Source organism: Drosophila virilis, chromosome 2 (assembly GCF_030788295.1).
Source record: "Drosophila virilis strain 15010-1051.87 chromosome 2, Dvir_AGI_RSII-ME, whole genome shotgun sequence".
NCBI lineage: Eukaryota > Metazoa > Arthropoda > Insecta > Diptera > Drosophilidae > Drosophila > Drosophila virilis.
In genome coordinates, this window is record NC_091544.1 from 21768279 (window position 1) to 21794840 (window position 26562).

At 40.9% G+C, this 26562-nt stretch overlaps 3 protein-coding genes and 2 non-coding genes across 7 annotated transcripts in view; 1 reads left to right on the top strand and 4 right to left on the bottom strand.

The window, feature by feature from the left end:
* The window catches only part of Sulf1 (Extracellular sulfatase Sulf1), a 34179-nt gene that overhangs the window by 6743 nt on the left and 874 nt on the right, over positions 1-26562 (top strand). For 2 of the 3 annotated variants that reach the window (XM_015171762.3, XM_070206752.1), the window contains exons 3-8: positions 3047-3091; positions 23136-24060; positions 24119-24445; positions 24501-25158; positions 25219-26117; positions 26192-26502. In XM_015171762.3, coding sequence (XP_015027248.1) covers positions 23249-24060; positions 24119-24445; positions 24501-25158; positions 25219-26117; positions 26192-26502 — 3007 coding nt within the window. In that variant the 5' untranslated portion in view covers positions 3047-3091; positions 23136-23248. The remainder of the gene's footprint in view (positions 1-3046; positions 3092-23135; positions 24061-24118; positions 24446-24500; positions 25159-25218; positions 26118-26191; positions 26503-26562) is intronic. The other variant, XM_070206753.1, reaches the window with a different exon arrangement.
* LOC6631225 (glucose transporter GlcP) lies at positions 5491-7743 on the bottom strand. The gene is made up of 3 exons (XM_002053107.3): positions 7456-7743; positions 6934-7106; positions 5491-6874 (listed from the first exon to the last, which is right to left on the bottom strand). The coding sequence occupies exons 1-3, from the start codon at positions 7628-7630 to the stop codon at positions 5741-5743; spliced, it is 1482 nt and encodes a 493-aa protein (XP_002053143.1). The 5' UTR covers positions 7631-7743; the 3' UTR covers positions 5491-5740.
* Positions 8864-10926, bottom strand: LOC6631224 (uncharacterized). Its single transcript, XM_002053106.4, has 3 exons — positions 10582-10926; positions 10274-10446; positions 8864-10209 (listed from the first exon to the last, which is right to left on the bottom strand). The coding sequence occupies exons 1-3, from the start codon at positions 10709-10711 to the stop codon at positions 9076-9078; spliced, it is 1437 nt and encodes a 478-aa protein (XP_002053142.2). The 5' UTR covers positions 10712-10926; the 3' UTR covers positions 8864-9075.
* TRNAV-AAC (transfer RNA valine (anticodon AAC)) lies at positions 12916-12988 on the bottom strand. Its single transcript has one exon. It is a non-coding gene; the product is annotated as a tRNA-Val (tRNA).
* On the bottom strand, positions 13069-13141 carry TRNAF-GAA (transfer RNA phenylalanine (anticodon GAA)). The gene has a single exon. It is a non-coding gene; the product is annotated as a tRNA-Phe (tRNA).

Below are 26562 nucleotides of genomic sequence, written 5' to 3' on the forward strand. Positions count from 1 at the left end.
TTATAATCTAGTAAAATTATATATTCAGGAAATAAGTCCTAGAAAAGTTCAATCAACGAATTCGTCTGAAGTATAAAAGCACAATGACCTATGGAATAATATAAGAAGCCTATGAACATTAGGACCCATTATACTTTGACTCATTTATGCTTTATAACTGCCGCTATTATCTGCCTGATAGAACGAATTCCTTTAGGTTTTCACAAATATCAGAATAGTAATAGAATGTGCGCTTAGAATAATTGCTTATCCAGAGACCAAAGTCTTCGAATGGCTGTGATAAATCGAATCAGATATATCATTTACAGACCCAGAAACTGTTTTGTCTTTGTACATGTTCTACTTATTATTGAACCAGCATTTTGTCAAAGTCAAAAGCACAAAAGGTAACCGAGTCAATGACATTATCCTATGTCATGCTACACATTACCAACAAGGGACAGGTCTTTCACAAAAGGCCGGCAACTGCTCACGAACATGCCAAGTACAATAGTAGGGGTATAAAAAATTTCACTGATTTTTCCAATGTTCATTGAATTGTGAGTATTGAGTAATTAATTTAACTTTGTGCCTTATTGTGTCCCAGTGAACAAAATCAATTAATAACTTATTGCAATTGTATTGGAATTGCCCTGTTGATTGTAATTTATGCGCAGATGTGGCATTAACTCAATGGTCTCTTACTCCTCTTGTAGTCATATAAACGGGGTGTTTTACATCTGAGTAAATTTATGTAAGTGACAGCGAATGTTTTACTATGTAAAAAACAACTTATTCACATTGCCAGACGCAAATCAAGTAGAAAAATGCAAAATATGCATACATATTTGTAATTATATTATATTTAGTCTAGGGTATCTTATTTAACTAGAAATATTATACACATTTCATTTTGCGGATAGATAGATTTCCATTTGTCATAAGGTTATGAAAAGATGTTAAGTTGTACTATATTTATTTGTCAATATAAAATATATATTTATATTGTGAACTTGTAACTTGTACACTTAGTAGATGCAGTAAAGTATGTTAGCATTATTTTTCTGCTTTCTCATGCCAATCGTGAGCTGTTACGCCCCAGTGGGGCGTAACTTTAGCCATTTGATTCCCATGCCTGTTTATGCATTCTCTATAGTTTAACATCCCTCCCATTTGTCCGGTGAAGCGTTAAGTATAGCATTTTTGCCATTCCATTTGCTTATTTGTTTGCATTGCTCATTTGGGTGTATGAAATCATGCAACTACCTGTTCCAAAGTCATGCTATTCTATAAATAGTGCTGTGAGCAATCCCATAACGTTCAAGTAACAGCTGAAAAAGTGGGCAATGCGACACCAAGCTCAAGATCGTTGACTTTTGGAACGCTTATCAGGTGTTTGGGCAAGGGTGGGTGAAATATAGATAAAATAGTCGGCATGATAAATGGACAGCTATCAATAATGAGAAGCTGCAGCAACCCGTCTCAATGCTGTTGTCTTCTGTCTTCACATTGGGTATTTACCTGCAATCAAAACAGTTCATATATATGTATATATATATTGTTATTCGCTCTCTGTTTGCGCTTTAAATGTTTATTTACATGCTTGTCTGTGTGTTTGTCGAGCCATCGAGAAACAAACAAGCCGACGAGCGAGCCACTCACTTTTCTATAGCTCACTTTAAGTTATTTATGTTCGTTTATTTGTTTGTTTGCATAGGCAGACGCTGCGTATACGCAATGCGCGTGTCTTATCAGTAAGGCAGAGAGACACTTGTTTCAGATTTCATTCGGTTGGATTAATTCGCGCGAAGGACAAGGTTGGCTAGACACGCTCGAACTTGTTTCGTAGTCGAAATTTCTTAGCCCCGCTTTTCCAATTTGCATGTCGAATGAACACAACAAGTATTAGCAACAACAAAAGGTGTTAATGATAACAGAAACTAACAGCGGAAAAACAAACTAACTAGGCTAAAGGCGAGTCGGGGCAGACATTGCGCATACGCAGCGTTGCAGCAAAGCCATAAAAACAATTCAACGCGGCAGCTGCTACTTCTGCTGTTTGTTCAATAAAAGCTAAACGAGCTTGCACCTTAACCAGAAAGTGAAAATTGCATTTTTGACGCCGATACTTACATACTCTTTCATTACTTTCTATAAAGTATTTAGTATACAAGCAGTTGATGCTTTATTCGATTAACAACGGATGTGTAAAGCATAGAAGCAGATATTTTCGAACCCATAACCCATATATGTTTATATTTTTGATTTGTATCGAATTGAATATTTTTTTTGATTTTCACATTGACATTTTGATCTAGAATTTACGAGCATAACTTAACATTTGGCTAATGTTATTAATGTTTTTAACTTGATTGGTATTTCAATAAATAATCTTTCATGCAAACTGTGTTTCTAAGTGTAAAGACTCTTTGCGAAAGTGCATAATGGTTCGACTGGTTAAAGGCCTAAGGCGCGTTTTATTACTTGGTTGAACGCCAGGCAAGTGGCGCAAGAAAATCGCATAAATCTTAGTTCGCAGTTACAACTACACGAGTTTTGTGAACTCGAAACTCAATTAAAATACCAAGTTCAGAGCCTGCCAGCGTGCGAAACTGACAGCTGACAGATGGAGATGTTGTAGCCAGTGGAAAGCGCCTGTGTGTTGGGTCATGGACTCTGTCGACATTTTACCGACTTCGTCACTTACTCACTTAGTCGTTCGCTCCGTCATTCAGTACAACTATCAATCATTCAAGGCTCACATTGCGCGCTTTTTACAATTCGTTTGAAGCAGGTGCAAAATGTGTCAGTAGGTGCGAAGTAAGCCAAAGTTCAAATGTGTTGTACTTTAGACCCGAATTGCCGTAAAATACCAGCTCGCTATAGGATTCTGTTGATTGTTATATTTATAGAAAGCTCTTTAAAGGTTTAAAGGTTCGTACACATTTGCAAAGCAGGGTTAAGTTCTCGAATCTTATAAACATTACACGCTGCTTCCGATAATTGTAATATCAAAATGGTTTTAAAAATTAAAAGAAATTTTGTTCTATTTGTTTTAATCTTTCAGATTTGCGAATTTCAAGAGCACAAAATTCATAAAGCGTAACATCAAGTAAGTTTTATTAAATTTTATATGCTTATATTTAAGTGAATGGAACCTCTTTGCATTTTTAAAGCCTTTAAGGGCTTTTCATCATGGAAATATTCTTAAGAATATTGTATGTTTGAATTTTTTCATGTAGTTGACTGCAGCTGTATGCAATTTAATTCTATTCCGTGTGGTCGCACATTTGGTCAATTTAATGCAGTATCCTTCACAGAGTCGCACGATTCCTTTCAATTCACTGAACTTTATGCGTCGAGCAATTACACCCATCCGAGGCAGGCAGGAAGCGGCATGCGATGACACATGACATCGCCACTTTGGGGGTTGACCTGTCACCACGTAGAGACGTCAATTGGCGATGATATTAATTAAGGTGCAAAATCACGAACCTGCATTTAATTTACTTGGGGCTTGGGAAATGCTGGGAAAGCTGAAAAACATCGGGCTAAGCAACATTTTTGCACGCATTTTTCAGCTTGTCGATTCAATTCAATTCGCCAGCATATTTCCCACTATCTTGGCCAGCATCTTGCCTGTGTGTGGACCATTTAAGGGCATTGAATACTTTTCTCAGCCATGTTGAGGCGTTTGGCAAATGCTAGTGACCGGCCAGTGGCTGGCTGCAATTGTGCTTTATTGCCATTCCTTCATTAGGTTTGTATCTTGAAGATATTTTATGCGCATTTCTGCGCAAGGTAATGGGCTGCTTTCTTGGTAGAGAGCAGCATCTGTCTTACGACCAATCACAATAATTTCAATTGTGATTCATGTAATGCGTCTTATTGTTGCTCATGAGGCATTTGTCTCGAAGCCCCCTTTGTCCACAGACTAGCAATCGCAATCAGGCAACCTCTTGAAATGTGCGCATTTTATTCAACTTGTATTCAATGTGTGCCTGTTAAACTTAACTTGTAACTGGCAGGAAGTAATAGTTACCTGCAGGAGACTATACCCACTATACTTAGAGTGTTCAGGTTGTAGAAAGAGACAGAGGGGGAGAGAGAGCTACGTTAAGGACAAAAAACATGATTTTTGAAGCAGCCATATGAAATATTGGTTAAATCCGGCCGGACTTATCCTAGTTTAAATAGAGTCTAGACTATTGATATTCTGTTATGCATGTAAGGTTAATTTTACACTGAATTGCTGTCAAATTTGAATTGTTTTTGCGGTTCCTAGCCAAGCATTACGCTCCATAGAAGGGCACAGAAACTAAGTAGTAGATCTATTTATGTGAAGTTAACACATAAAATGTGAGCAGCAGATTAAAATTATTACAAAACAAACTTCACAGAAAGGCAAAAATGTGTCAAAATTAGTGCAAGTTGGCCTGAGCCGATATTGCCGCTAAACGAACTATAAAGCTCTACGAGTAGAAAATAATGCCACATAATTCACAAGATAAAGGAAGTTTATCCCGCTCGCACATCCAGCGGAGGCATAAATTAGTTTACAATAGAGTAAAAAAAGAAAGAGAAAAAACCGCAACGACCGCGCAAGCTTATAAAAATAGTCTTCATTGGCTGCGTTGTGTGAAAATTAACAGCCTTAAACATTCGAGAAGACATAAATTTTAATAAAAGTCAAAAAAATGAAACAGCTGCGAGTAAAATGGGCGAAGCAAACAAATAAAAATGATGCAGTCGGGTGCAACCGACTGTGTAATACCCGTTCATAGTCCAATAACAGCTGAACACGGGCTGATTCATCCGATTCACCATGCCCGCTCTAGAAACAGGGCATGTATTTTTGAATCAATTCTAAAAGGAGCTTATCATTTGTCTATCCTCAAAATTTAGCAACTCCATCTCAATAACTGTGGAAGATAGATAGCCATATAATTGTGGGCATGCACAAGTTGAGAGTATACGGAATTTATAGACATACAACCGGACACTGCAAAAAATCATAATATTTTTGATTTTAGAACGAGTATTAAAATAAAACGAGCCAATGCTCGCATTGGATTTACTACACTTTATTTGTATACATATATAAGCGAATGCGTAGTCGAGATAAAGGCCGCCAATCTTGTGGCTTTAATATCTTATGGAAAAGGCGTCCTTAGTAGGCCATTAGTCTGGAGTCTCGGAGTGTTAATCACCTTTGCTGTGGTAAAGAAGCAGGATCTGTGATTATATAGGCCGTTATGGGGTCCTTTGAGGTAACATAGGCGATAGTCATTTCGTTCACTTATTTATCGCACGTAAGTTGGTTAGATTAAGGTTCAATTGATATAAGGGCTACGTCGTAGCTGACTTTATATTGACATTTTTGTTATACTTATGTGTTTAAGAAAACTGCGGTATCAGTATCTAATTATAGATTGTAATCAGCATGCGTTCGGTGGTTTTACTGGCCCCTTAGCCAGTTGAGGGCTTTGATTCATTTTTGCCAGGTTTCCTTGCCATAAACAATTATGCGTTGTTTGGCAAAAAATCATTTAATAAATGTATGTATTTTTCTATAAGTCGATATAAACTCATTATTCATGTTTATCGTTTATCGGACTTAAATGTTAACGCAGTTTATAGTTGATTATTTATTTATAGTATTTAGGATATACTATCTTATTTGGTTATTAAAAGTATACAAGTCACCATACTGTCTACAAATTGGTTAAAAAAATTCTTAAGATTAGACAAACATTTGACATTAGTAGGACATCATATCATGTACTCGGCGAAAGCGTGCACCCGCCTGTCGGAGCGATAGGCCGCGTGTTTCCGGCATCAGCACGCCAAATATGATCACACTGACTATCAGTATAATGCCCACACCCACAAAGTATTGGAAGTAGCTGTCCGAGCTCTTCCCGAATGTGACAATGACAATGATGTGAATCACTTGCTCAAGACAGACAACCAGTCCAATAAAGAAGGGCTTGACCCGCATGGGAAACGCCTCGCCCAAGTATGCCGGTGTGCTAATGATGAACAGGCCAGCAAAGAACTGGAAAGCCATGGAGATGCGAGACACCTGCGACATAAAGTATGTATTTGAAAAGTATGTCTCATGTGAGAGGATGCCTGCCAGGGCCAGCATAAGAGCCGCCATACACAGTAGTCCCAGCAGCGAGACGAACTTGCGTCCAAGCTTGTCTACAACGCCAAGGGTCAAGAGCACCCCAATAAAGCGCAAAATGCTCCATAAAATCATTGGCCAGCTGTAGATGGAGCCCTTCCAAATGAGTGTGCTCCCTAACATGGTTAGGCTGAGCGGAGCTGAGAAAGTAAACGCCACAAGGCAGCGACTGAAGATCATTTTGGTGAAGGGCATTAGGGAGGCAGAGAACTGTGCGCCGAAACTTTGGCTTGTGCCTTCCATTACGTAGCGTTTGGCTTCGTCAAAGATCGCATTGTACACCTCAGTTGGCGCCATGGTACCTAGGAGCTGAGTCTGACAGCTCCGCGCTGCATCCTCATCATTGTTGCGGAGGTGAAAGATAGGTGATTCAACTGACATAACCACGGAGCCCGTGGCTAACACGGAAAAGATAATGCCAATGATTCCATGTGCCGTATTAATTCCAATATTGGACTTGAAGTTCCACTGCGAATCCATGAGCACCTGAATAAGTATGCCCAGCGCCAAGCCAAACTGCTCCAAGCCACACCATTTACCACGTGAGTTGCCTAGAGTTACCTCCGAGTTGTGTATGATAAAGGCCACCGTGATGAGCCCCATGGCCACTCCGCCCACATAGCGAGCGGCCACTATCGGCGCATAGTCGTAAGGCGCACTTACAAAGATAATCGCATCGATAAGCAGCATTACTCCTCCCAAGAGCTACAGAAAGGTGATACATTAGAGGTCCACTTTTTGTAAATATAGGTTCTGCAACTCACATAGAAGTATTTTTTTGGAACGTGGGTCACTGTCACAGCTGCTACGACAGCTCCGATAATGACCCCGATGAACCAGCTGAATTCGAACTCATACGTGTTCGTAACGCCTGTATTCAGATTCCACTGTAGACCTTGAGCCATATCCATTCCGCCATAGGTAAATAATAGAAGTCCTATAAGAAGTTGTATTTAGTGTTCAGTGCTCATACAAAGCAGAGTTGGTGTGCTAACTAATTTAATAGTTCGTCAGATGATGGAAAAAAAAAACAGTTATTATTATGTAAAACTGAACGGATTACATAACCACGGACACTATTTTATTTAGTCAAATGCTCTAGAAAATGGTTGTTCATAAATATAATAGAACTAATAATTGTATTCGCATCAATTTTTCATTAAACATTAGAATTTCTATAATGTAATATGAAAAATTGCCAAAAAAGATATCATTATTTCTTATCAGGAACTATAGGCATTCTTTGATCTTTCACTAGGCTTCAGTGTTTTACCCTTTGAACTTACCAACGGTTGCAGAGTGAGCACTGTGCTTATTTGTCCAGCGGTTGTAGCTGCGTTGGGCACGTGGATCTTCGATGACCTCGACGTAAGTGGTTTGAGGGGGCTGCTCCGCACTTGTGGCTATAATGGTCGTCTGCAAGGGGGGTGCTTGACCCGTGGCTATATAGGTGACCGTCATTTTGCCCACTTATGCAACACGCGTGCGAAGCAAACTAAACCCGATAAACGTTTGAACAAAACTAATTTAAAATCGGAACTTTTTGGGTGTGTTTATTAGCATGGCAAAGAATGTGTTATCTATATATTTGTTTTTTTTTTTTTTTGATATTATAGATATTTTAATCAATTTATAGATACACACAAATTTCGTGTTCATTGCTCTGTGGGCCACCCATCGTTAACAGGTGAGCTACGACCGTGATTCATTCGATTTTGGTCCGGTCCTTCTTAAGCGTAGTCCCCACATGAAAAATGAGTGCTGATAAGAGTTGGTAGGCAGTCACAAATTTGCGAGCTGCATTTATTTACGCATTCATAAGAGAACAAATGAAGTTTTGAGCATAAACTTTGTGACTCATGGATAACTTTGAGTTATTGTGTTCTTCTGGGGGACACCTTTGCTGAATGCTGATTCATTCGTGCGCTGGCATATCGTTGCATGCTGTCATGGGCTGAGCCATACATTTCTTGTCCTAGTCTTAATTGAGCAACCAGTTAAAACGAATCTAATCAATGGAAATGCTTTGAATATTCCTTATCCATATAGATATCACAAAACATATACAAAGCAAACAAAAGTGCTCTTGTCGGGAGTGCCCGAATAGAAAATACGCGAACCTTCATCTCTATAAAGTTTGTTCCTTTTTACCTATTTGACAATAAAAATAAATTGAAAACAAAAAAATATGGTTAGTGTTGTACTCGCAACAACCTTCAGCCGAACAAACAGCTTGCTATCGCCTAATGACCCACAGCCATGCCGCGCATTAAATGATAGAAAACTGAATATAGCAACATATCTTCGGGGCAAACATACACAAAATCGCAGTCCATTTTCCTTTAAAATGGGTGAATTTTGCCAAAAATGTTAAAAACTTATCAGATTAGTTGAAAATTGGAACACAAATTGACAGATTTTCAGCTTGAGAGGTTTTACTGTTTCGGTCTTAAATTTATTTCAGAGGTGTTTCCCAATTTTTTGAAAATCCATTCATCCTTGCTGGAAATGGGGGTCAAAGATTTGATGCGTAACGTTTCGCGCTCGAATTCAATTCCAAAGATCTATATGAAAAATCATATGGCACGTGTTTCATTTTATTCGTGCCACGGCAAGGCGCGCTTGTTTTTATGTATAGAAATAAAAGCATGAAAAAATCCACTAATTTTAACTTTAAGCGGAATAGCTTGTAGCTTATAGCTTTCTTTATTTTTAATTTTTGTTTTCGGTCAATTAAACCGCAATGTTGCTTAATTATTCCTACGTGATCTTAAGAAAACTTACAATTAGTTTTTTAGTTTTAAATATAATCGAAAATGTATGAGACTTGATACTTAGCTGTACAGATATATTTAGAAAATTTTAAATTTTCACTGGTGTACAGTTGCGTCTATGTCAGCTCCTCGCTAGTGGGCCCAGATGTCATGCGGGCGACGGAAGCGATAGCCGGCCTGTCGCAACGTCATTTTTCGCGTCTCCGGTAGCATCACCAAAAGGATAAGCATACTTATAAGCAGGATAATACCCACACTCAAATAATACTGGAAGAAGCAGTAGGGATTCGGTTCGAATGTGACAATCACAATGATATGGATCACTTGCTCAATGCACACAATAAGGGCAATCATGAAGGGCTTGACTCGCATGGGGAACGCCTCTCCCATGTAAGCGGGCGTACAAGCGACGAAGAGGCCAGCAAACATTTGGAACACCATAGAAATGCGACATACCTGCGCCATGTAGTATGGGCTCAAAGTGTTAGGCCAGTTGGAATAGATGCTGGCCATGCCCAGCATCAAGCCTGCCATGCATACAAGAGCTACCATTGAGAGGAGCTTGCGTCCAAGCTTGTCCATAACTAATATGGCAACGAGCGTTCCGATCCAGCGCAAGATTCTCCATACGATGATCGGCCAACTGTACATGGTGCCTTTCCAAACAACGGTGCTCGCAATGATTGTCTTGGTGAGCGGCATCGAGAAGCTGAACGCCACAAGGCAGCGACAGAAGAACATTTTGATAAAAGGAATCATGGAGGCGGATAAATCATGGCCTAAGCTTTCGTGTGAGCCCTCCGACACATAGCGCTTGTTTTCTTCGAGGGCTTCATTGTGTTCCTCTGAGGTTGCGTTTTTGCCCATAAGCTCCCATTGGCATGTGAGTGCCATTTCGTAATCGTTCCGGCGCAATCGGAAGATAGGCGATTCAACTGATAGCATTAATATGGCAATGGCAACAATAGCAAACACGATTCCAATGATGCCATGCACTTGGTTGTTTTCGATTGATAAGGCCGGGTTCCACATTGAGTCCATTATCACCTGTATAGCTATGCCCAATCCCAGGCCGGACTGCTCTACGGCGCACCACTTGCCACGATCATCGCTTGGCGCTACTTCCGAGTTGTGTATAATAAAGGGAACCGTAATTAAGCCAATGCCAATGCCTCCAATATACCGAGCTGCGACCATTGCATCATAGTTGTAGGGGGCACTCACACATATAATGGCATCGATCAACTGCATCACAATTGCCAGAGCCTACATAGAGCAGAACCATTGGGATCGGTTAATCTTCAACATGATCTTCAATTCTGCAACTCACATAGAAATATAACTTGGGCACATGAACAACAGCGAGGGCACTCAATATAGCTCCAATGATGACACCAATGAACCAACTGAACTCAAATTGATATGTATCGGCGATGCCTGTGTACCTATTCCATCCAAGGCCCTGAGCCATGTCCATGCCGCCATAGGAGAAGATTACCATTCCTGCAAAAATACGAGTATTATATAAAATTACTATTTTTTTTGCAATGACGCTTGTTGCGGGAATGTTATTTCCAAAATATCGTATGTTTCCAGATTTTATTATATGTTTTTTGAAATTGTTTTAAAATGTTATACCTGTAATGATCGAGTGCAGTCTCTGACGATTAACACAGCAGTTGAACTTGCTCTGAGGTCGAGAAGTGGTTATCACCTCTATATTGGTATCCGGGGTAGGTTGACCGATTGCCATTTTATTTACTTTCATTAAGTTCGTTCGATTCGTAGCCTATGCCAAACTGACATTAAATGAGCAAATTCATGTGAATTTATATGCACACAACATTCCTTCCATTGGTTACATTTATATCTTTCGGCCAGGATTAGGTTGATTGGTCAGATAGCATAGGGTGCTCGGCATTTAGCTGTGATTCATGCGAACTGGGACTGTCGTTTCTTTCGCGTAGACCCCACATTAATATAGGGACCGATAAGGGCTACTTGATGGAACTTGACGACAGATTCTAAATTATCGTGACTCATATGCTGCTGCAAATTCCAACTTGACTTTAGAAAACGTGAGCAATGAATCAGTAAACTTAACAGGGCTTTATATGATATGCAGAATGAGTTTATACATGCTATAGTTTTTGCATGTCCTTTTAATTTTCACATGTATTTCAAGTACCTAGTTATAAATATTTACGTTTTAAAAGAGATACAGTCTGGCCATTGACTAGCTGTTTATATCTTTCCTGGTATATATGATCTAGTTTAATATTGGCAAGTAGAGCAACGATTCTATACCCTAGCCTGAATTTCAAATAGGTCCGATTAACTGTTGCAGTCATATAACGGAACCAGCCGGATCGGACCACCCTATCTTCTAGGTGTCATAGGCACAATTGGTTCTTGAATGCTTATCAAGCTTTGCATTTATTGCTTTCACTATGCCCCATACATATATGCCAAATCTTATCAACATCGGAGTACTATATCAAAGATTTTCTATATCGACAACGTCACGATCGGTCAAAAAGTAAGAGGTTCTTCTAGGGTATTTAATCTTCGGGGTGCCAAATTTAGCTGTTCTTTTTTGTTTTAAACTCAATATTTTAATCGGACCCTATACAATTTATTTATGTACATTGTTTAAGGCATGTTTCAAAAAAGATTGCACTCTCACTTTAAATGTGGTTATTGCCACACCTTGACCCATCCCTAACTGACTAGCCAAGCCACTTGAGATGTGGCAAGTGGGCTTGCAACACCTAATATGGATGCTACTATGCAACATCTTCATTAGCTGGCAGCGCAAACAAAAGTCATGAATGTTGCTGCAACAGTCGACACATCCCTAAGGCGGCAATCTCAAGTGTTGGCTTGAGTTGTCTCAAATTGTGTAATGTGTGCACTAGAACTGGCGGCAGCTCTCCAGTTCCTACTTCAATTCCAATTCAGACTCCATCGTCGCTGTAAGCCGATCCATCTTGTTGCGCATCAAACTGTCAAATTGCACACATGTCTCTATGTGGCTCTGCTGTTAGCTAATGTGGGTTTAGGAAGGGTACGACTGGGAGTGGTGACTCTTTGCTGCTCCTTGTCATTTGTCACTGCTCGACAAATTAAGCAAATGCGACGCCAAATGGCCATCGCTTCCATCCTCCATCTTCACAACGCGTCGTCTCATATTTTGAGACATTCAAGTACATTTTAATGAGTTTATGCACCAAGCTGTCTAATGGCTCAAAAATTATGAGCGCCGCATCAAGTGCCGCCAGCAGCACACACATATGAGCCCATATCAACATTAGCACATGGGGCCCATAACTCACATTCAGATACAGATACTAATACAGCTAGCTGGAGACAGCTGAGCACTTTGCATCAATTTCTGTGCACATGCGTCTCTGTCTGTGTGCTTGTGTTTGTGTGTGCTAGCAAATGTTTCAAGGAAGTGTCTGCCAGTGCCACTAATGGAGTCTAATTACCCCGACCGACAGGCGACGACCGATGCGGATTCCTCCCAGTGCCTTGGCTAATAAAAGCATATTAAAACGTTTGTCGTTCTTATATGCTTGACAGACAACCAGACAGATAGAAAACATTGGCGCTTGGCGCTTGACGCTTGACTATTGCTCATTATTTATTTTCGTACAACCCAAATAAAGCGCAGACCGCAAAACGTCAGATTCGCCATCACTGCCCCAAGCATTGAACAGCTCCAGACAGTTTCGCTCAGAGGATCTGTGGTTGCCCATAATGTACCGAAGCAGAGAGAGTAAAATATCTTGATATGTTAATGACCTGTGTGGACTGTGCGAGGACGCGCAGAAGCTTGCATTGGCAAAAGAAATCCCATGTTTTAATTACCAACTATTCACAACAATTGATTTGTACACATGGGCCGAATAAAGATAAAACACTTTGGTGGAAGACTTTCGATTACAAAAAATAGTCTTGATTAGATGATGTTTCCGCCCGGGATTGAACCGGGGGCCTTCCGCGTGTTAGGCGGATGTGATAACCACTACACCACGGAAACACAATGAATACAGAGATTTTCAATTTGGAAAGCTGTTCACAAATAACTTTTTCTTGCTTAAATTATAAAAAAAAGTGTTCTGCCGAAACCCGGGATTGAACCGGGGACCTTTAGATCTTCAGTCTAACGCTCTCCCAACTGAGCTATTTCGGCCGGTGAGCAACTGGGAGCAAACTACGCATCAAATTGTAGTGGACAGAAGTAGAGCAAATAAATTTGCAAAGTGCATGTAGTTATGTATACATACTGTGGAACAAACCAAAAATATTTATCAACACATTTATAATAAATTATTTATTGTCTTTTGTTAGAGTGTAGCAATAAACAAACATGTGTACGTATGAAAAACACTTGCGCGCCACTCTATAAATAGAATTGACATTTCTCATACACAATATTGCGTATATTCCACACAGATCACATAAATCACTAAAATGCACATTTGTGCACATAAATAAAGCACAACTTTCGGTTCAAATTTTGTTTGTATGACAGGCAGCCATGAAAATTGCTTTGACAGTTGCACGTCTTTATAAATTTTGGTGCAGTTGTAAAACTTTTTGCAGCTGCAACACTTTCAAACCCAAATTGTGCGCGCCTCCATTTAGATGTAACTGGGTCTGCTGCATCGCTTCAATATTACACGAGATTTTATGCACATCAAACAAACTTTTTCAAGTTGAAAATTGTTAGCTGTATGTGCGCACAAACAAAAAGAAAAAAATAACAAATTTGAGAACAAAAAAATAGAAAAACCAAATTTGTTAGGCACATTGCGTTAGGCGCATTAAATTCTATAGTGTATATTTAATGATGCTAACGCAAAAATAAATAAAAATTATAAAGCATGTTTAATGCTTTTCAACGCTTGCAGCGAAACGTAGCTGACAGTATAGGAAAATGCATGCCACCTTTTTGGCAATGTTTCAAAATCTGCTTGCGAAGTCCAAATGTTCGCTAGCAGGCATTTGTAAATATATGGGCAAATAAACTTTGAACTTTGTCAAGTTCAGTTAACGTGAAAATAAATAAATAAGCGAAGCCTGGGTATGTCTTGAGAAGCAGGATCTTTTAAGTCAACCTTATTGCTCAGCACTTTTGAACGTTAAAGTCAAAACGGTTGTGCCCTTATAATATTATATCAATACAATATACTTGTTGGTTATATCAAATGGATTAGTATAGTAAAGGATTATTTCAATGTCCCGACCAACGGAAATTCGTGACACAGCCAAATCTGGGGAATAACCACCATAATTATGTATATCTATCTATATAAAAGAGCTTGTCCCTCCGGACAGAGAGAATGATAAAATGAATGAATAACCTTTAACATAAGCTTCTTTTTGGGTTGCAAGTGTCGCGCTAACAAGCGAGAGGTCAGCGGTTCAACTCCATCAGAAAAATGTCAGTTTTTGTTATTATTTCTTATTATTCATAAGGAAGAATTTAATTCATAATATTACTTATCGATGGTTTTGATTTGTTATTATTTGATTTGATTTAAAAAATAATTTAAAATAAAATGTTTCAAATATTAAGAAAAATTGCTAACGATCATCAACAACTGACCCCATAAACAAATTGTCAGGATGGATAATTTTATAAATAATTTTCAATAAAAGTAAAACAAAAACTACTAAGTACTTATTTAGACTCCACTCCATAAGTGGGATAGGCTTACGAACAAAATCCAGTCAAGAGCCAGCCGAAACCCAATGCTCTGTCTACAATTTGTTCTGAATTGCGGCTCGTGTCCCTCACTCAGACAAGTGGTTGAATAACCTGATACATATATTTTATATGATCGCTTTTTGGATCGGTCTTCTCTCCTGTATTTTTTTTTTTTTTGTTTGTAACTAATGCGGCTTCCGTTTGACGCCCCGTACTGAAAGCTGAGCTCCGACGGCCATCGGCACACACAAGCTTAGGCAAAATTTTGTTGTCGTCGTTTTCATCGATTTTGGCTTTGGCGTCGGCTTTGTGGTCTTCGCGATGAAGGAGCAGCTTTATCTTTTGCCAGTGATTCACATTCTTGAAAGCCGATCGCAGTAGCAGTCGAAATTCTTTAGAAACCCGACACCACGCCCACCGTCCAGTTATGATTTATAGCCAGCCCACAAAGCAGCAGCTCTGCTTAGTTGTTGACCACAGCATTTAGTCCAAGGTAAGCTACTTTTCAATAGTCGTTGAATATTTAGTTTTCAGTCCCATCAGCACAATATTCGGGCCGGGGCTGGTGCGGCCTGGTCCGTGCGGTGTCTGTCTGGAAGTATTCTCGCTGCTGCGACCATTTGCAGCGGCAACAACAATGGAGACAGCGAGACAACATTCCTGTGATATGTCACGAGAATTTTTAACATTTGCACTAGAATTTCTATTTTGGTTGCGTCCCCTCTCCGTCTGCGTCTCCGTATCCGTTCCCAGCTACCTTTGCTCTCCCCCAGCACGCAAACCGCACATCTCAATTTGGATTTGAATGGTGTGTTTCGGCATTTCATTCGATTTTTCTGGCCAGACCTTGAGGCGTTTCTAACAAGTGCAAACGGTTGCTCGATTTGCTTAACTCAAAGTTGTGCTTAGAGTTTTGTTCTAGTTTTAGTGTCCTATTATTCTGTTTCAGTTTTAAGTGTCCTAGCTTCAAATATTTATCCTGTTTTAATTAATCAACATAATCGGATGTTATATAATATGATACATAATAGTATTTCTTTCTTTATTGATCCGCACTTTCTTGCCTTACAATAGTTGAGCTTGTTCGCAAGTACTTATATTCTTAAATATAGTCTCTTTTGGAATATACCAGTCCAAATACCCACATATTTGTCACATGTCCAAGTTTCGAGAAAACTTAACATAGCAATATGCAAATGTCAGTCAGCTTGGCGAAAGTTCTTTGTGAATGTAAATTGACAAACTGTGCAGCAAAAACCGCAGTTTAACTCTGTTTGCTGTTGGGAGATTGTCCAAACGTTTGCAAAATGTTTTGTTGGTTTTTTTTTTTTTGTGGGCAAATGTAACATGTTTGTTAGTTCGCTGTAGCGGAAAATTGTCAGAGCTTTTAAGTGGGTCACAATTTGATTTGATTTGTTTATATCACCGCAGCAACAAAAAACACAGCTGGATGGAGTAAGGGCTTGTCCTAGTCTCTGCTGGTATTATTTATGTATAAATGTTTGCCTGTAATTGGCCAATTGTGTCGTGGCAATTCGACATGGAAAATGTTTTCCTGACTGCATATAAAATTAGTCAGCATTGCAATTGGTAGCATTGTGTCTTTACGGAACCAGCCACAACAACAAATAGTTTCTTGATGCAGCTGGTGCCGTTGCCATTTGACCTTTTGCTCAGTTCGACTTGCATATTATTTAAAAAGCTTTCAAGCCAGCAACTTCTAATGGCTTAAATTGGTCAATACCTGATTGCCAATAATTATGTACATATTTTCCATGCACCCATATATATATATATATATATTTATCTTTTTATTTTTTTCAAGTTTTGCAAAGTGGCAACTGCAAGCAATGCTGATAAAGTATATGTAAATATGAGAAAAGCGTGTAATTAAAAACTGCCTACGTAGTAAATTATATTGAAAATTTCGGTTCTTTTGCTTAACGAATTGTAAAGTCAGAATTATTATTATGAGATTGTTTTTTTTTACTGAGAAGAAATATAACTATTCTATATTTGTATATAATTAAGGTATAAGTATTATATTTTCAAATCCCTTTCAATAGGTGTGCTTTTTGGAGTCTTGGTATAATGAGTAGGGTATCTCACAGCTACCAGCATTAACTCGAAACGTTCAAGTTGTTGATATGAGGTTGCGAAAAAGATTTATTTGTGCGCATTCCAAACAATTTGTAGCCATTGAAATTTATTGTTGAGTCCCTAGCGGCGGCATCTATTCAAATTTACATACATACACTCAATTTATATTTATGTTTTATTTTTGTTAACAAATTAATTTCGCTGCCGCATTGCCCCCACACACACACACACAATCACACACACACACACCAGACACACGCACACACATTTGAACACAATAAGTAAGCGGAGGCGCATTTGACATTTGTTTTGCGCTTAGTTTGCCGTCTGACACTTGTCTGACAATTCGAACGTGCGCCAATGTCATTCACATTGAGCAGGTTTTGTGTTTCATTTTCGGGCTTGCACTTATACAAGTTACTAACAAATATAAAATCGATATTTCACATGTTTTGATTTAATACCCCGTAATAATTAATGCGTACTAAAAGGGTATAAAACATTAAGTATTAAATACATTAAATAAAGTTCACGTTTGTTCTGCTTAATACCTCTTCCTTCCTACCTCTTCCTTCCTACCTTTCAACACTTTCTTTTTTATTCATCCACAATATATTAATTTATTTGTCTACGTCGTTAAATAAGAATACCCGCCTTAGCAAATGAGATTTTTGAAATAATTAAATTGGCCATAATTTGACTTTGAGCCACCAATCATATACAAAATAAATCTTTCATAACGACTGACTCAACTTAAGTATTCACAGCCACAAGGTGGTAACTGTCTTATGAAGTGCACCTTTTTGGCTCTAATGCGTGTCTAAAGTTTTCTGTTGAGCCCCGCCGCTTCACTTCCTCCCCCCACTTCACGACTCGGGCCACGTTAAGTTGACATTTACCACATGTGGCCAGGTGGTTTACGTCTTGTTCTTATGAATACTGTGGGCTAGCATAAATCGATGCCAGAAGTGGAAGATGTTGGCTGAGTGTCTATGTGGGCGTGTCCGACAGCCCACTCCTCCCTCGTGGCAATCGAGTTTAGGTACCCTTGTAGAGGGTATTATAATTTTGCTACGAAATATGTAACGCATAGAATGAGACGTTTGCAAGCAAAGTATATAAATTCTTGATTGACAAATTCATTTTATGCAAACTAATCACTCAGCTTTGAAACTATCGCATCGTCAAGATATCTTGACAGAATTAACAGCATGATTCCTACATCTGGTAAACTTACCGACATGGGACTGCAGGAAGAATCGTCAGAAAATGAAGTTTATGTGTGGCAAGCTTTTCTATTTTTCAATATATATCTGCAAATCTTTGTCAAATGGCAACGTAAGAAGGAATTGGTCGGATATAATATGTATCAAGGGTATTTAATTTTCGACTTGTCGAAGATTACCTCCCATTTATTTCTATCCTCCTTGCCAGCGCATGATTTAGTTTTTAAATAGTTAGTTAAGCGTTAAATTGACTTGGCACCGAGATTCCGTCACTTGTTAAGTCGTTCCTTAACTGGCCAACCCTGTTAATTGCCTAATTAAGCGCTGCAATGGACGGTGGAGGAGCGACTGCCCACGCAACTTGCTCCAAATTTGCAGACTGTTTGACTGCGCAATAGCGCGTCTGTCAGCTGTGGCAAAGATTGCCCCAGTCCATGTTCACGAGACGGATGCACGTTGCCCACTCTTGGTCAACCATTTGCACACGCGAGTCGCTGACATGTGCGCTAATGAGCCATGAGGAGGCCAATCCTACTGCGCCTGAGGCCTGCTCCGCTGGAGCGCACAACAGCTTCGCTGATAAGCAAAATTTATCATTGAATACCGACTGTCGCCTGGCTGTCGGATTAGCGGCGTCAAGAAGTCAACCGCCATTTATTTGCATATTCATAAATCTGCGCTAAGCCCAGGGCTGAGCAACAGCAGCACCGCACCGGATCAGCGTTGCGTGTCCAGAATGCTTCTAGACTCAATTGGCTTGAACTGCGCGCTAATTGAAATATGTATTTATTTGCTTTTAATTGAATGTCGGCCCGGCTGCTGCTGCTGCTGCAGTTGCAGTTGCAGTTGCAGTTGCAGTTGTATTTCTGCCCTGCCTGTTTTGACTTATTCACTGGACACTGTCAGTTTCTGCTGTGCAACCAGTTGATCGCATAATCCGATATATATTTGTTAAATTTGTCACAGGAACGAACCGTCTTGTCAAGGTATTTTAAAGTAATCTCATCTAATCCAACAATACAGGTTAAGTTTTAAATACAAGCCGACTTAGCAACAAGACATGCTAGTAAATATGGCATGCCAGACTAGAAGATACTCATAATCCGGTGTTGAGCTCCCGATTCAATCAATTCTATATGTATAAAGCTTTCAGAGGATAAAGAGGAATAGTAAGCTCTCAAAAAATATTTATTGAGCAATGCTATTTAAGAAACTAAAATTCGTATGGAATTTAGCAATTGTTCCCGTGATCGACGCTATAATTGACTCAGTTCGTGTCCGTCTGATTATATATACGTATATAAGTATATACATATACAAAGCCATGGGCACCATCCACACCCACAGTGCATGACATATTTATACTCTTATATACTGCTTATAAACATAAACATCAGACATTATGAAACATAACCGTCCGCCACAGTCGTTATTAAAATTCAGCCTACTCGAATATTTCCGAAATTCTTCCGAAATTCTCCCAACTGTGAAGATAGAGACCATCATCTACTGGAAATCCTCAGTTAAGTCGAAATTTGAACATAGAAAATAAACTTATATATTTGTTTGTAAAGTATCGACATCTTTTCTTATTATACGTATATTATTAAGCAATATATTCTTTTTACTCATTTTTAATAGGTTCAAGACATAATAAATAATAATAATTAACTTCAACAACATCCGTTGCGTTGGAATGCAAAATCCTTCTTTTAATTATAATAAGAAAATTATTTGTTTGATTTAGGCTGGCCAGATATGAAATTAAGTATTCTATTGAAAATTAAAACCAAAGCGAATGAGAAAAGAATGCATAGATTAACTTTGATTATAAATGGTTTTTAGAAAGATAGATTTTGATTATATTCAACCGACAGCATGAGGAGAATCTGAAAAGATGGCGACAATACACATAAAACCTTTTCTTGTTAAGTTTCATTTGCTGTCCCATTCCAACAGAAATACTTACAATGCCAAAGCCCTTCCAAAAATGCCCTACGAAATAAGTATATAAGATGCACAAAGCGACTACACTAAAAATGTTGTAATAAAATTTTACGAGCGGTTAGCAACAGGCATGGCTCTTTAGCACCGAACTGTGCGGACGTTTTTAGGAAAGGAATTGAACGAAAAGACTAAAAACACAAACAATGCCAAGGTAGAGCTGGCGGAGTCTGAAAGAACTGAGTGAAAAGCCAAAACAAGCGAAGGACATTAAACAAATAAATATCGTGAAATTCATGAATGAATCAGAGAATCGTGTAGGCTTTTTGTTTCTTGCGGCATTTGGCTATGGCCATGGAGAACGACTTTGTTGCTGTTGCTAGCCGGCTAACATGTTCACTGTGGTCCGGGTGCAAACACAGACACAGATACAGACCCAGACCCAGGTCCAGATTCCAGGCCCGCGGCCCCAGTCGAAGTTGCAGGGTGCAGGTCGCCGGCTGAAAAGTTTGCGCATGCGTGACGCTTGTCAAAGGCAGCAGCCGGCTGTGAGATGGCGCAGAAAAAGAGCAGCTCTTGCCGAGCTTTAAATTTGTGTGGCTCCTTTTTGGTCTGGCCAGAAACACGTTTCCTTTTTAGGGCCATAGACTTGGGTCATGCTGGGCAGCAGCCAGGCAAAACTTGTTCTTGTTCTCGCCGCCGTTGCATATTAAGCAACCTTGGGGAATAAGGAAGTCGATGTCGGGAGTCAGAGAAGAAGATGCAGACGCCGATCTCGACCAAGACAACGACTGCCAGACACCAAGAGCGAGACCGAGTTGGGCAGCTCCCAGCTGCTCGCCTAAAAGCCACTTCAGCTGTTTGGCTTTCTTTAGAGCTACAATTGATTGCAATTTCCTACCATTCGCTCGAGAAATGCAGCATAATTGGGCAAAAATAAATAAAGGCCAGGCAAAATATTGCATGTGCTGCTGAGGCGCGGACACTCGAACTACGTGCTCATGTACAAATACATTCGTACACATGTACTATATTTGGCATGTGTTTTATTTCGTGCCCCCGTCAAGTGGGTTATTGAGGCGCCTTCGATCTCCATTTTTGCCAGCTATTTTTCTGGCAACCTGTCTCTGCCGCTTCTTCTGTTTGCTTTCGCATTTTAACATAAATGGGCGCATAGTTCAAAGCAAAAATAACACCAACAATTTCCTCTTACTTTCCAATGCGCAGTTCAAATGCACTCCAGTCCAACAAACCGTATGATTTGGCATCCAGGCCATTAGCAAGTTGCTTTTGGAAGCAAGAAAATATAGAGAGAAGAAGTTCTGCAACACCTTATATCTATTTGTTGTCGCAATCGATATATTGTGGATAGATTTGAATTTTCCACTAACGGAAAACGTGAGGAAAAGTAATGTCTTTATTTTAAGGCAAGAAACTAAGCCCGGGTTACGCTGGGAAGTGTGCGTTAGTACATGTATAGATTTTTCATGAATTGACTAATGCGACATATATACTAGTCTACGTTTTGAGTAAAAGAGGAAATTCGCTAAATATGAGCACATAATAACACAATGCAAGTGATATAACTCTTAAATATTTAAATGCAAAAAGCGGCGCTAAGAGTTTTTGTTAGAAGAGAAGCGGAACTTGCGTTCTCTTTTAAGTGAAGGGGCAGAGCTATTGAATTGTTAATTGTTGACAAAGAATGGGAACATATGCTTAGCTATTTTCAAGGCCAAAAACCACTTTGTTCACAAAAACAGACAACACGAAATGCATAAAGGTTTGTAGAGAATAAATAGGTATATTTTAATAGCTTTTCCCAAAAAGTGCATGGGATCGAAAACTCTTTGGCTTAAGAAGTAAAGTGGCTAATAAGCTTGTGGCAACATTCGTGGCATCACGGCTAATAAAAGTGCACCTCTTCAGAAATCAACTCGCTCAGTCGCAATTACAATGGAAAAAGCTCTTTACAGCAGAATGCACTGCATAAATCACACTTAAAGCAAACCTCAAACGTAACCCTTACCCCAATTCCCTAACCCTAACCCAACAGCCCCTACTCAAAACTATATTGCCAAGCGGGCACAAACTGCATTAGAAATTCACTTGGAATTACAAGAAAGCGAAAGAGAATGCGCGAGAAAAAGGAACAGCAGTAATAGCAGTTTTCACTTAACAGGCAAGTGGCACATAAATTTCAGCAAGGACACCGGCGCACTTAAAGGAACAGCAACAACAACAACAACTACAACAATGAGGACGGCGATGACAGCTACGGCATTTCCTGATAAGTCTTGCTGCAATGTTCATTGCTCCGGTTTGGGTAGGGTCTTTCATTTGCCCGACAAAAAAAGAAAAAAAAAAAAGAAATCCTTGCAAATATTTGGGTGACAAGAGCCCTCGAGTCGAGCCGCCGTCCGTGCGGAAGGTCAATCGGTGCATAAAATTTCGGGCAGCAGCTGCAAAAAGCGCAGCAGCTGCTCTTTGGCGACCCTTGATTAACCAGAAAGATGACTTGGGGCGCAGAGATCTTAACCCAAATAAGAGATGCGAAAAGAAAAAAAAATTTGGCCCTGTGCTTAAAACTTAGCCTTTAATTTTTGAGGATTATCAAAATTTTTAGGTCGAATTCTTTTGCTGAAAAGAAAATAAATACAAGTACAACATTTTATTATAATAACGAGAAAAAGGGCATGCCGATGATGCAATACCCTTACCGTATTGCAACCGTAAAAAACAAGAAAGTTTTCCATCCAACAACTTCGTTTTCGACCGATCGTTCCATATATGTAGCTATATGATATAGTGACAGTAAAACAGACAGACGGACAGTTGGACATGTCTATCTAGACTCGGCTGTTGATACTGATCAAGAATATATATACTTTATTGGGTCGGGGCTATCTCCTATCTATCTTATAATACCCTCTGCAAGTTTATAAAAATGCGATATGAAATTCACTTTTTGTGGCTGTATTTGATAAAAGAACTATTTATCTGGCTTATTGAAATCAGTTAAGCTGGGGCTCTAGCCTGGCTAAAGGAAGTCTTTAAAAATGGTTAAAGAGCCGCCTAATGTAACAGCTTTTTTAAATACTCACCTATTACCAGATGCGAATTTTTTAACTAATTTAATGATTTATTATCATTACCTTAGAGCTTTATAGTCACACTAAAGTATTTCTAAAATCTGCTTTCAGGATAATATTTCAGGCGTTTCGCGCTCATTTCACAATGTGGCAACTGACTTAAGCCGAATCCTCTACAGCATTTTACCCAAGCAAGTAGCCGCAACCATAGCGTATAGTAAAAGATGCAGCAATTAAGGACCCAACTGGCCATTGGCTGCCTGGTGCTCTTTATATTTGGGGTAAACTTGCTGCTAGGCTCAGCAGAGGGCAAGGAGCAACAGCAAGTGGGTGAGCTGCATCCAAAGCAGCAGCACCGCAGCCACTCGAGCAGTGGGTCATCATATAAGCGCTTCTCTCGCGACTCGAATGCGGCTCGTGAGCGACGCCCAAATATAATCCTCATACTGACCGACGATCAGGACGTGGAACTGGGCTCGCTCAATTTTATGCCACGAACTTTGCGGCTGTTGCGAGATGGGGGCGCCGAGTTTCGTCACGCGTACACAACCACTCCGATGTGCTGCCCGGCACGCTCTTCGCTGCTAACGGGCATGTATGTGCACAACCATATGGTGTTCACGAACAACGACAACTGCTCCAGTCCGCAGTGGCAAGCGACGCACGAGACGCGCTCCTATGCCACGTATCTGTCGAATGCGGGCTATCGGACCGGATACTTTGGAAAGTATCTGAACAAGTACAATGGCTCGTATATACCGCCTGGGTGGCGCGAATGGGGTGGACTGATCATGAACTCCAAGTATTACAACTATAGCATCAATCTGAATGGGCAGAAGATCAAGCACGGCTTCGACTATGCCAAGGACTACTATCCCGATTTGATAGCCAACGACTCGATCGCCTTCCTTCGCTCCTCCAAACAGCAAAACCAAAGAAAGCCCGTACTGCTCACCATGAGCTTCCCTGCGCCACACGGACCCGAGGACTCTGCGCCGCAGTATAGTCATCTCTTCTATAATGTAACTACCCATCAGTGAGTTACGTACAGCTTGATTCAGAGCACCGATCACTTATTCTCATTCATTCTTCAGCACGCCCAGCTATGACCATGCGCCCAATCCCGACAAGCAATGGATCCTCAGGGTTACTGAGCCTATGCAGCCGGTGCACAAGCGCTTCACCAATATCCTTATGACCAAGCGCCTTCAGACACTCCAAAGCGTCGATGTGGCTGTGGAACGTGTCTACAATGAGCTAAAGGCTTTGGGCGAGCTAGACAATACCTACATTGTGTATACCTCGGATCATGGATATCATTTGGGCCAATTTGGCTTGATCAAGGGCAAGAGTTTTCCCTTCGAGTTCGATGTGCGTGTGCCCTTCCTCATTCGTGGTCCTGGAATACAGGCCTCTAAGGTGTAAGTTAATACCCGAAATTCCAATTATTTGAGTTAAACATGTAACACTCTGCAGCGTCAATGAGATCGTGCTGAATGTAGATCTGGCGCCCACATTCTTGGACATGGGCGGCGTGCCGACCCCACCGCACATGGATGGACGCAGTATTCTACCGCTGCTGAACAGTCGTAATCGTATCGTGCGCGACACCTGGCCGGACAGCTTCCTTATCGAGAGTTCAGGTCGTCGAGAAACAGCGGAACAGATCGCCGAATCTCGAGCACGCTTGGTGGCGGAGCGACGCAGCATGAAGCTAGTCAATAGCACGTTGCTGGAGGATCTGCTTGGCAGCGACAACAGCAGCAGCAGCACGGTAGCTACGATGTTGAGCTCCATGGCAACTACAACAGAACAGGAGGACTTTGAAGATGATGTTGACACCGATGCTGAAGACGAGGATGGCGATGATGCCATTGACAGCTCAGCACCTGCAGTGGACGATGAGGAACTAGTAGATGTTGCTGCCGAAGAAGACGAAGATGATGAGCTAGATGAACAAGAGCTGCTGCTGCAGCGGGACAATAATCTTCCATTAGCACCCTATATCACAAAAATGATGCGATTGAATTCGGAGTGCTCAGACCCGGCGCTATTAAAGAACTGCCTGCCCGGACAGAAGTGGAAGTGCGTTAATGAGGAGGGACGCTGGCGCAAGCACAAGTGCAAGTTTCATGTGAGTATTCCCAATCGGAAGTATTCAAATCCAAGTACTAAGCTATCCGTCTCTTATCAGCTGCAACTGGAACACCAGCTGGCGACGATGCCACGCAAGCAATACCAACGCAACTGTGCCTGCTTCACCTCGAGTGGATTGGTCTATACCAAGATTCGTGCGCCGACGACATCCCTGCACTCGCACCGCCTGCACAAACGCACTCACATGCACCATCACCAGCACCATCAACATCTTGGTAAGCGACGTCACAAGCGACAAGTGGCAAAGGAGGTCTTTCACACAGAACTGCCGTACGAAATGGAGGAGCTGCTCGACTTAGATCAGTCGGTCGATCTGCTCACAAAGCACGGCCGACGAAGCAAACGAGAAGCGTCCAGTGGACAGAGCGTAGCTACCAACAGCTCCAACGATGCAATTGCTCTGGTCATACAGCAAATCCAGAACACCCTGGAAACGCTGGAACTCAAGTTTAATGAGCACGAGCTGCACAATCGGAGCACTAGTTTTTTGGGGCGTGGCAATAAGTTTCTAAAGGGCGGTGCTCGCTGCTATGTAGAGGAGAGCACAGACAAGGTCAACTGTTCGGATGTCATCTACGACGATGAGAAGACCTGGCGCACCTCTCGCAATCAAATTGATATGCTTATTAAGCTGCTAAAGGACAAGATCAGCACACTTAAGGACATGAAGAAGCAGATGCGAGAGAACAAGCAGCAGGCCGCAGCGGCCGGCAGGCGTGGCGAGGGACGGCGACGCAATGATCCAGTGGCAGCTCAAGAGGGCGCCGGTCCTGAATTTAATATGAGCTACTTCAGTGAGATCGCCAGCACGCCCCGCTCTGTCCTGCTGCCCAATGTATATAGCGGTGCTGGTGCCTACGATTCCCTGGATCAGTCCCAGACACCACACTATGCATCGCGTGCAGAATGCTACTGTGAGCCGGATGTGGGCGAGAGGTGAGCAATGAATCAGCTAAAGTACAAGCTGCAAGCTCCTGGTCTACTACTTACACTCGTTCTTTACTTCCAAGCTATGCGGACTCCAAGGAGATGGCACGCGAGGCGCGGCGCAAGCTCAAGGAGGAGCGACAACGGAAAAAGGAGCGCAAGCGCATCAAAAAGGCGCGCCTCGAGAAGGAGTGCCTTTCGGAGAAGATGAACTGTTTCTCGCATGACAATCAGCACTGGCGTACGGCACCCTTCTGGAACGACAGTCCTTTCTGCTTTTGCATGAATGCCAACAACAACACCTACTCTTGCCTCCGAACCATTAATTCCACGCACGATTATCTCTACTGTGAATTTACAACGGGCCTGATAACCTTCTATAATTTGACCATAGGTAAGGTGATTCTTGACGGCATCCCAACTAATTGGAATCATGTCTTATTTACCCATACTC

Coding starts and splice junctions, on each gene's coding strand:
- LOC6631224 (XM_002053106.4), bottom strand. CDS start 10,711: ATGAAAGTAAATAAAATGGCAATCGGTCAACCTACCCCGGATACCAAT. Junction 10,447..10,581: donor ACTGCACTCGATCATTACAG/GTATAACATTTT, acceptor GTATTTTTGCAG/GAATGGTAATCTTCTCCTAT. Junction 10,210..10,273: donor TGCCCAAGTTATATTTCTAT/GTGAGTTGCAGA, acceptor TGCTCTATGTAG/GCTCTGGCAATTGTGATGCA.
- LOC6631225 (XM_002053107.3), bottom strand. CDS start 7,630: ATGACGGTCACCTATATAGCCACGGGTCAAGCACCCCCCTTGCAGACG. Junction 7,107..7,455: donor TGCTCACTCTGCAACCGTTG/GTAAGTTCAAAG, acceptor AACTTCTTATAG/GACTTCTATTATTTACCTAT. Junction 6,875..6,933: donor TTCCAAAAAAATACTTCTAT/GTGAGTTGCAGA, acceptor ACCTTTCTGTAG/CTCTTGGGAGGAGTAATGCT.